The sequence below is a fragment of the Seriola lalandi genome, unplaced genomic scaffold (assembly GCF_002814215.2).
Source record: "Seriola lalandi dorsalis isolate HSWRI2012SDOR001 ecotype SW California unplaced genomic scaffold, Sedor1 jcf7180002054850, whole genome shotgun sequence".
Lineage (NCBI taxonomy): Eukaryota > Metazoa > Chordata > Actinopteri > Carangiformes > Carangidae > Seriola > Seriola lalandi.
The window spans coordinates 152369-162045 of NW_019525403.1; the positions used below are offsets into that span (position 1 = coordinate 152369).

The 9677-nt window shown below is 40.4% G+C and overlaps 2 protein-coding genes across 5 annotated transcripts in view; one reads left to right on the forward strand and one right to left on the reverse strand.

Annotated features, from left to right (window-relative positions):
* Positions 1-9677, reverse strand: part of pjvk (pejvakin) — a 14674-nt gene that overhangs the window by 3465 nt on the left and 1532 nt on the right. The window contains exons 2-12 of one of the 4 annotated variants that reach the window (XM_087179516.1): positions 9335-9456; positions 9128-9202; positions 8526-8616; positions 7768-7900; positions 7435-7535; positions 3881-3973; positions 3641-3756; positions 2132-2306; positions 1353-1548; positions 696-837; positions 327-444 (exon numbers count right to left, since the gene is read on the reverse strand). In XM_087179516.1, the coding sequence (XP_087035642.1) occupies positions 327-444; positions 696-837; positions 1353-1548; positions 2132-2306; positions 3641-3664 (655 nt within the window). In that variant the 5' untranslated portion in view covers positions 3665-3756; positions 3881-3973; positions 7435-7535; ... (2 more) ...; positions 9128-9202; positions 9335-9456. Of the gene's footprint in view, positions 1-326; positions 445-695; positions 838-1352; positions 1549-2131; positions 2538-3640; positions 3757-3880; positions 3974-4663; positions 6062-7434; positions 7536-7767; positions 7901-8525; positions 8617-8791; positions 9020-9127; positions 9203-9334; positions 9457-9677 lie in introns of those variants that run through there. The other 3 variants (XM_087179514.1, XM_087179515.1, XM_023427090.2) reach the window with 3 other exon arrangements.
* Positions 6228-7118, forward strand: LOC111670376 (centrosomal protein of 70 kDa-like). Its single transcript, XM_023427092.2, has 3 exons — positions 6228-6616; positions 6696-6775; positions 6957-7118. Exons 1-3 carry the CDS (start codon positions 6447-6449, stop codon positions 7016-7018), a joined length of 312 nt encoding a protein of 103 aa, XP_023282860.2. The 5' UTR covers positions 6228-6446; the 3' UTR covers positions 7019-7118.

The window sequence follows — 9677 nt, forward strand, 5'->3', positions numbered from 1 at the left end:
ACACACCCACAGTATTCCATGTTGGACACAAAGGATTCAAACCTTCAATATTCTCAAAAACCACAGTCCTTATGATTTATGTTAACTTTCATCTCAGCTTTGTTGGCAAGCAGAACAATTTCATGCAAAGGTGCAGTTTCTAATTTTACCTCTGGAAGTTTAACTCATTTTTGCTCTCAACATATTTACTTATTTTAGCTGGAAACGTATAAAATGAACTGAAATCACGTCCAGCCTCATCAAATTTGCTGATTTTCTGCACCTTCACAGCAGCTGAGTGGTGTGTGTGTTTGTGTGGGAGTTATGGGAGAGGGTAGACTTCGTACCGAGCCGCCCGTCCAGTCGAACAAACAGCTCACAGATGCTGAAGGCGATGGTGGTGTGAGCCGGGATGACGATGGCCTTGTCACGACCTTTGGGGTTCCTGCCGTCGTCGATCTGGAACTGCAGCAGAGCAGAGAGCTGAGTCAGGGGTCAGGGGTCCAGATGCAGCATTGACACATATCACATAGATATCACAAGTTTCTAGTTCCCATGTTTCCATATTTGAATGTCCTGCTTTGTCCAAAATTCAAAGATATTCAGTATATGTTGTAGAAATACACAAATATTCACATTTTAAAAGTTGGAACCAGTGAATATTTTGCATTTTTACTTTAAAAATGACTTAAATGATGTAACTGATGTGTGTTTACCCTCATGGTTGTCCCTCTCATGCCGGCGTGGACGGTCAGAGAGCACTGACGTGTGGTGCGGATACTCTCCATAACGACACACAGCACGCTTCGTTTGCTCTCTTTGGACTGACGGACCAGGCAGTGATCCAGGTCCACTTTCCTGAAAGACCAGAAAATGGACTCACAACTGCTTTTACACATTAAACACTGATTTCTGTCCGTTTGTCGTCTGGTTGCGTGACCAATATTCCCAACACGCCTTTCAATCTGACACCTATTAATGTACAAAAATATAATGGTTTATTTCCTGCCTTGCATTGTCCTCTATGTAAGTCCTGTATGTGCCAGTGTAGGATAACATGATCATTTATTCATCCTCACAGGGAAACCCTCTTCTCACATTCCCTCTATCACAGGTCAGAGGTCAGACATCAATGTGTTGCTGTTGTCAGGGGAAACACTGAATCTAGATACTGCATCTGAATTTATTGCAGAATAAAAAAAAACTCAAGGAGCTTATCCCTACATCTCAAGATTAATTGATATAGATCATTTAAATTAATTATTAATAAAGGACTAGCTTCATACTTCATCTAATGAGTCTCAAATGACACCATGATGACACCCGCCTGAGCAGCTGTTGAACGCACACCTGCACACTGCATGCTGGGATACCTGGAGTTGAGCTCCCGCAGTAACGTGGGCACCTCCAGCTCGTGTTTGGTCACGATGCCGAAGGAGGCTTTGACGGCCACAGAGTCGGATCCGCTGATGTTGAACCCCACGTCGTTGATGATGTGGTTTCCCAGGCGACCGTTGAGGGCCACGTCGGATTTGTCCTCATAGTTCAGGAGCTGATAAGAAGACACCCCTGTAAAGCAGGGAAATAGTCAGTAGATACATGTTACTAAGTTTTAAGATTTTCCACAAATACACATTTTAGATACAAAACATATGATAAGGAGTTAAAGTTTGCTCCACCAGTAAATATAATACACACAATAAACCAGTTGTGTAGTATTTCACATTATAGCAATCATAGATGTCATGTTTGTGCACTGGGTAATTTTATTTTTGATATTTTTTCTAGTTGTCAATGCAGGACTTTTACTGCATTAATATGATGCAGTGTTTTTACAGTGACAGTTCCTCAACCATTGGATATATTCACCAAATTTTCTCTCAGAATTAAAGTGTAGCTTTCAATTACTGTGAAGCCAAAAACTGTTCAAACGGCACATTATTTTACATTTTAAATGAGATCCCCAAACTTTCCAAGCTAAAAAAAGCTGAATTTAGATGAAATATTTCAATTTGATGGAGTAAATATCATATAAGTTCATGTAGAGCTGGAAAAAGCTGGGACAGAATATTTATTATAGCTCCTGTCAGATAATGTGGAATAAACCTCAAAGGTCAAATTTGATGATTTGTCTTTATGGAACATATTGTACCTGCTGTAATCTCCTTCTCCCCGACCAGGATGTCTTTCAGTGAGAAAGGGGTCGAGGCGTACTTGCTCTTCTTCCAGAAATGCCTCTTCCTCTTCCTGGTGACCAGGCTGAGGGGCTGGTAGCGGTCGGCCTCGCTCAGGCTCGGGACTGGGATCAACCTCCCGGTGTCTCCAACCTGCTTCACAAAATTCTTAGTGGCTGCAGCAAACATTTCCAGAGATGCACGAGAGTGTTGAACCAGGTAAAGAAATATAGTCCTCTTTACAACAACCACCTCCAAAGACAACTGCAGAGTCACGGGGTGTATCAGCTGGTCTTGTTTGCTGATGTTAAATAATGCAGGTGGTGTGTAAGGGAATATGGGACGAGGTGCGTGTTAACCTGGTCACTGTCGGCCTGCTGCTTCCTGTCACGTGGAAAAACAAATTACAGGAGTTTTCTTACACATTTTTCCGGCATGTTTGCCTATTGTGGTGGTTGATTTTTATCTGTATTTGTACATTTTGATACTAAAAGTCTCACTGTGAAGGGTTAATAAGAGGAAAATAGAGGACTTGCATAATTACAATAAATTACAGGAATTACACCAATTAGAAAAGATGATCTGTGAAAAAATCAGGAGCCACATGTTCGTCTTTGACTCTGTGATACATGAAAGATCTGTGAGCCTGAAAAACGGGCTGAATCATATCTTTTTTTTAAGGATGTCTCTGTGGTTTTTGTAACATCTAATGTTTTTTCATTGCAGCTTTTTTTAGTTTGGATAATGTCCACCTTTCAGTGTGTGTGTCCTGCATGCACGGTCGTGGGCCGATCTCTCCTGTGGTTACACTGCTGTCTAGTCTATACATCCAGAAATAGCCTGTATGTTGGAGGCTTTGAAAAAAACCACATGTATAAAACGCTTTTTTAACCACAGGAGCTGAGGTCAGTATTAGTGTGCTACACAATACGCTCCCTGTAATTTTTTACTTCTTGGCCAAATGTAATTCCTTGAAAGGACAAGACAAATCATCTTCCTGTAATTCACACTTAAGCCACACAGCTTTGTCTGCTGTGTCAGTGTTGACCAAAGAGGATTTCACCTGGAATCCCCTGGTCAGACTAAAAAGATGTGAGTGCAGACGAAGACAGGATGAAGGGTATGACGAGAGCGTGTGATGAACTTTAGGCCACTTTCAACTAAACAACAGGTTTCACAAAGTTTGGTTTTGATCTGATAAAAAGTACACCAGGGCCAAAATCAGCAATATTGATACCAATATACAAAATACAAATACAGTTTGAAAACCAGAACTACATCCCTGACAGAAACGTGACGTCTACTGACGCTTTAAAATCATCTAAAACGACCTGCTCAGTGTCTCAGGAGGAAAGGAGGACAGACCGACACCGGCTTTTTCAGGGACTGACACTTGTGACCTTTGGGTCAAAAGCGCATTTTCTCTTACAACCAGGTCCCCACACTACATATAAAACTATGAATGTGTAGAAGCTGAAAACTCTGACCTGATGGAGGAACTGTCTTCCCATCCGCCTCCCCTGTGGCTCTGCCCTTCTGCCTCTCACTCCTTAATGGGAAATCAGTCTGTTCTCCAAGCACCTCAGACACTTCCTGACCTGTTCTGCAAAGGAAACAAGTGAAATCTGCTTCATCCTCAGACTTAAACGTCCCTTTAAGAAGGCTCTGGGAACTCAGTTCAGGCTAAAATCACTTGTTAAGATGACAGTAATCTGTGTAGGAATCACCGCTGGAGATGGAGATGCTGTTTGTTTTCTTCTCTTCCTCCGGGACATCACCTCAGGGACTGACAGTCTGCACCGACTTGGCAGAGCTTTGGTCTGGAAAACACATCAGACGAGTGTAACATGCACGTTGTAAAGCGCTCAAGCTGGAGTGCACAGATGTGGGTCAGCAAGTGGAGTTTCAATAAGAGAGAAGTTAAAGAAGTCATAAACAAACACTTCCTTCATAAAAAACGACAAATAATTTCACCCACATGTTTCCAAAAATATGGAACAGTAGACAAAATATGTGAAGTAGCAAACTTCATTTGAAAGCTTTTTTCTGGCTTATTTAATATTGAATGTTAAATGCATCAGTTGATGATTCATATCATCTGTGAGATTAAGGCCGCTTTCACGTCATGATAAATGTTGAGTTATCACCAACTTAGCTTAGCTTAGCATAAAGACTGGAAACAGGGAGAATGATTAGCCTGGCTCTGGGCAAAGGTAACAAAATCCACCTGAGTTACATCCTGGGACTATTTCCTGGCCAGACATAGTGACTTCGGCGTGAAAGTAAATATGCGTACCTCCCAGAAAAGTCAAACTGTTCAAAATCCAAAACATTTATGGGTGATTGAATTATTAAAAAAATGATTTTAAATGATGGCCACGTTTCTTTTTGGATGCAAGTTTTGTATTTTAGCAGCTGAAACCAGGATAAGAGCTAAAGATAGAAAGAGAGGTGTAGAGAGAGAAGAGAAAGAGGTTCATTTATAATGAAGGGATGTTCGAGAAACAAACCTAAATGTGGATTTTGCTCTGAAAACTTGTCTCATACATATAGAAGCAGCCATATAGTCAAAAGAAAGAAATGCTCAAAAAAGCATCATCATCCAGCCCATCTTCTTTCATCGGCCTCTTGGCTGGACAAATTTAACGCAGCCTCTAATTAGCTACATCTTCCAAGGCGACTGTCAGAGCCCGAGGAGGAGGAGGTTGGCCTTGAAATAAAGCAAGAAAAAAATGATGAGAGAGGAGAGGAGAGGAGGAGGAGGAGGAGGAGAGTGAGAGGAGGAGGGAGAGAGATGAAGAGGGCGCTTGTTTCAGTTTGCAGCGATCGCTCATCCAGGAGCCTGTTCCACTCAGGGATATTTGGATTTCTCAGTCTGGATGCTGTAGCTCAGGGGTCGGGCTCTCTCTGACTTCCTCGTGTGTTTGCGTGGCGGCCGTGTGTGTGTGTGTGAGGACGCTGCGTGTCTGGCATGCAGACATGGGCCCCTCGCTGCGCTCTAGGATTACTTTCTGCCTGGCCATCACCTTGGCTCAGGTGATCGCTGTGACCTGCCAAGAAGATACCAAGAAAGGTGAGTGACAGCCACCCCAAATATGACCTCTCCTTCTGCCCTCTGATTGGTTTTCTGTGTTGATACCTGATATGTTTAAGTGCTGACAGGTTTATGCAAAAAAAGTAACAAACAAAGGATATAAAAGTGCTGAAATAAACATTTGTCCCATGCTGATAACAGACTTTAACTTCATGAAAACAACCTGTATTTCTTTATTTCCAATGCTGCAGATGCTGGATATATATCTGTGATTTATGTTTGACTCTTTGAATGATTCATGGTTGAGTAACGAGTCCTGTAAAAACATTTACTTTGTATTTTCATGTGTTTTTTAGTTTTTTTTTTAACGCATCTGTTTGTTTTTTCCATTATACATCCCTGCTTTATGATTTCTTCTTTTTTTAAAAAAACTTTAGGATGTGGTTTGAGAAGTTTCTCCTCTCTCCCAGATTCCCTGCTTCATGTTTTAGTTTAGATGTCAAACTGGGCTGCTCTGCCTCCCACTGACCTCGTGGTTAAGGAACCAAAGGTTGAAATCACACCCACAGCCTCCACCGGGAAGGCTTATTATGCCTTAATGAGACACTGTTTGCCTGTTCACGAAGCTGCGAGAAGCCACAGAGGGATGATTAAGACACAAAACATCTGGCAGAAGCTGCAAAACTTTTCAGGAATTGATTAGAAATCTTAAAGGTGACAACGAGATTTGACGATTCTCCTACAGTCATGAAAATAGAAGTGACGCTCTGCCTGATTTTCAGGCTGAAGTGGCCCCATGTGGTTGACGCAAAATCTCCTAATTCAAGATGATTTCTCAAAGACAGAGATGTGGCTTTTTCCCTTTCAAGCATATTTTCTAAAATAAAATGTCCCAGTGGATGTGATTCTGGGTCAAAAATACTTTACCCCACCGCCCCCCTCCCTCCCCCTCTACATGCTGCAGTGCACACTAAAACATTATGATGTAATATTGTTGATTACGATACCGGCAGTGCATAAGGTTAGCTAAAGGTTAGCATAAATTAGCTCCACCTTAGATGCTACAGACCTTATTGCATCAATATTTATAAACACAATATTATTTCATGCGTCTCTAGTCATAGTATAGTAAGGCCCTAAAACAGCAAAATAAATACAAAACCTTGTCAGTACAGAGAGCCAGAGTTAGCATTAGCATAGCCATTAACAGTCGGTCACTGCCAGTAACAAGTTAAAAAAACAACATAAACAAATAAACGATGCTAACTAAGCTAAGTGTTCTGAAAGATGCTAAGTACACTAACAGTTTGCTGTTGTCAGACAGCAGGGCTCCTCCCACTCAGGTGGTGAACCAGGTGGCGCAACTCGTCTCCTCCGGCGGACACGCCGCTCGGCTCTACGATCTGCTGGGAGACGTTGACATCGACAGGTAATCGACACACATTGTTTGAAATAGAGAGCTTTCAATTGACCACAACAATCCAACGTTCCGCTCTTGTTTTTCTCAGCATCATCGTGAAAGCGAGGCAGCACGACCAGTTTTTCCCGCCTTTCCGGGCCCTCGTTACGGACATTTTACAGATTCTGGGTAAGAATGACACATGTCATGATAACTGAGCATGTGGGGTTGAGAGTGGAATAAAGCATGGTGTGTGATTGGTTTCCATTTGGGTATCATGTTTTCAGTGAGCTGATATAAGCATTCAATTTCAGTGTTTACAGTGTGTTGTGTGTTTTTAACCCATCGTGTGTGTGCGTGTGTTTTGCAGGACTCAGACGACTGGATGACATCCTCCCAGCTCTGAAGTCTTTGAAACAAACAGCACAATGATGTGTTTGTGTTTTTTGTGAACTGTGACGATTTTGTTAATTTTGTTTTTATGTCAAACTTTAAGTGAGTGAGATCAGTAAATCTGTTTTCTATAAATCCACATCTTTTGTAACGAGCCTCTTTATTTGGCATGAAAAATGCCAATTAACCTAAAGCTGGATTGAGGGAGGCAGCCGGAGAGAACCCATGCCGCCCCGTCACAAAGTCATAGTATAGTGAGGCTGTTACAACAAAAATGTTTTAATAAGAAAAGGGTGCCTACCTACAAACCAACTGAACAGAAGAACAATTGATCAGAAGGTGAAGGACTCCCTGAATCTTGTATGTGTTTGATGTGAGTGCAGTATTTATTCCCACAAAGAGTAGAGAGCAGAGTTGTGGGTTGATCCAATGAATGTACAATAGGAGTCACCCACCTCTCATACTGAAGGCAGCTTGTAGATGGAACGTGCTTCATTGCAACAGGTAGTTTCCTGATTTCTAAACAGTGGTCAGAGGCTGCAGACTTTAATCACTCCTGTCCGATGGAAACAAATTTTATCATAAGCCTGAAATTAGTCAAGGTTATCTCAATCAAAGATGCTTTCAACAATTTTAACAACAATAAATGCATATGGAAATAAGAAATGATAAGGAACAGGGGTGAAGAGGTGAAATGCTGCCCCCTACGGAGCAAGTTACACATTACACCTTTAAGGTACGAAGATGTACTCAAATGTGATAGATAGTTGCAGTAGTTGATAACTCACCTGCAGGTCTTATGCGCATGTTTTGGTCCTACTGGGATGTAATATTCGAGTTCCTTTCAGAATCACTGAATCTGAATCTTCAACCCGATTGCTTGATGTATCTTTGGTGTTCAGAATGACAAAGATCCAACCCCTAAATAATAAAAATAAAAATGTAATTTGCTTTCTCAACCCTTTGGCTCCCTGAGCTCTTCTATGTGGCTGAGAGATCATTTCATCTGTGTTCATTAAACTGACATGCACATCAGTTTTCTTCTTTTCAGCAACAGAGGGTGCCACATCATCAGTGAAGAGCAGGAGTCATTCACTGTTAATGGAGATGTTAGTTCCTTTAGAAATCAACTGATCAATAATGCAGTTGTGACAAACAGTGAAGGTGATAAAAACAGCTTTCATTTAGATTCAGTTTCTCAACCAACCCATCATCATTTAGAAGATCATTGTTTCCAGCTCTAATTCAGTCACATCATGTTTTCTAATAATGTTCAGGTTTCATTGATTTACATCAATTTGTGTGATCAGGCTCAGGAAACACACTCAATAATGTTTCATCTCTAATTTATAAAAAGTAATAAATACAACAAAATATCAAACATTTTAAGGCATAAAATGTCATAGTAAGGCATAAAAAGTCTTAGTGTAGTGAGGTATAAAAAAGTCAAAGTATAATAAGGCATAAAAACTCATAGTCTTGGGTGCTGTGGAAGAAAACAAGATTGTAGAGAACAGCTGACATGAAGCGTCATCCAGAGTCTTACCAACATCCAAATCCATTATAAGCTGATTTCTTCTAGTAGCAGCCGGCTGCCACATCAGGACAAAGCTGCCACTTGTTGCCATATATGTCACCTATAAGGGGATATATAATTATCACATATAGCTATACAGGCTCAATATATTAAGATATAAGTTTATAACATATGTGAAATATCCATAGTGAAATTTGTACTTGTACATTTAATTAAAAAATTGACTAATATGCATTCTCATATACGTGTATGTGCACAAGTATGTATTGCCCTACTTCCTCGTCCGCAGCCAGCCAGCTCCGCTCCTCACCAAATTCATGAAGAAACAGCAAACAGAACTTGTACTCAGTATCTGTGTACTGACAAGTATATGTAGCCATGTAGCCTTTTTGTGACGTAGTGACACTTAGTGAACAAATTTATTTGTCATGAAGGATGACTTAAGTCTCAAAAGAGCCCTAAGGCCTACCTGCATAACTGTTAATTGAACTTAAAAGATATGCAGATGTTTGAAATTAAAACCATCAATATGAAAATATTCAACCAGGAAATAATCATAATCAAACCTTTTGTTTCAATCTGAGACAAAACAAGTTGCATAATAAACTCACAAAGTCAAGACGAAGCTCTCAGATATGATGGATGACTCAAGCATCATAGAAGAACTTCTAGCAGGTCAGGAAAACCTGTTTGACAGGAGATAATGGTAGCAGAGAATATAAAGAGACATTTATGAATGACCAATTGTCATTTTATCACACATATAGTATGTTTCTTCACATAAACCTTTAAACATACACATATTGCATTCCTCTCACCACATGAAATGAGCTCAGGAACCCAAAAGTGGCCCAGTGAATGATGGAGGAGACAAAGGAGGTCCTCAAAAGGGGACAGAGGGAAAACAACTCCTTAGGCTCTCATTTATAGGGTGGTCAACCTAAAAGAGACATATACTTATATATACACAGCCATTTGAAAACTACAGTAAAAGTAACACATTTACACAGAAATTAAAGTTACACACAAATTATGAAATAGTTATTACCTCAGTAAACAATAAATGAATTGAAAGATTACAATAAATTCAATGGCAAATATTGCAAATTAAACTAATTATTTCCTATAGGTTTACTTGTATTTTGTGCTAAAATTCAAAGT

Bases quoted from the DNA above. Each gene is read 5' to 3' on its own strand.
- LOC111670376 (XM_023427092.2), top strand. From the start codon at position 6,447: ATGCTAACTAAGCTAAGTGTTCTGAAAGATGCTAAGTACACTAACAGT. The intron at 6,617-6,695 runs GTAATCGACACA...TGTTTTTCTCAG, and splicing joins GGAGACGTTGACATCGACAG to CATCATCGTGAAAGCGAGGC. The intron at 6,776-6,956 runs GTAAGAATGACA...TGTGTTTTGCAG, and splicing joins GGACATTTTACAGATTCTGG to GACTCAGACGACTGGATGAC.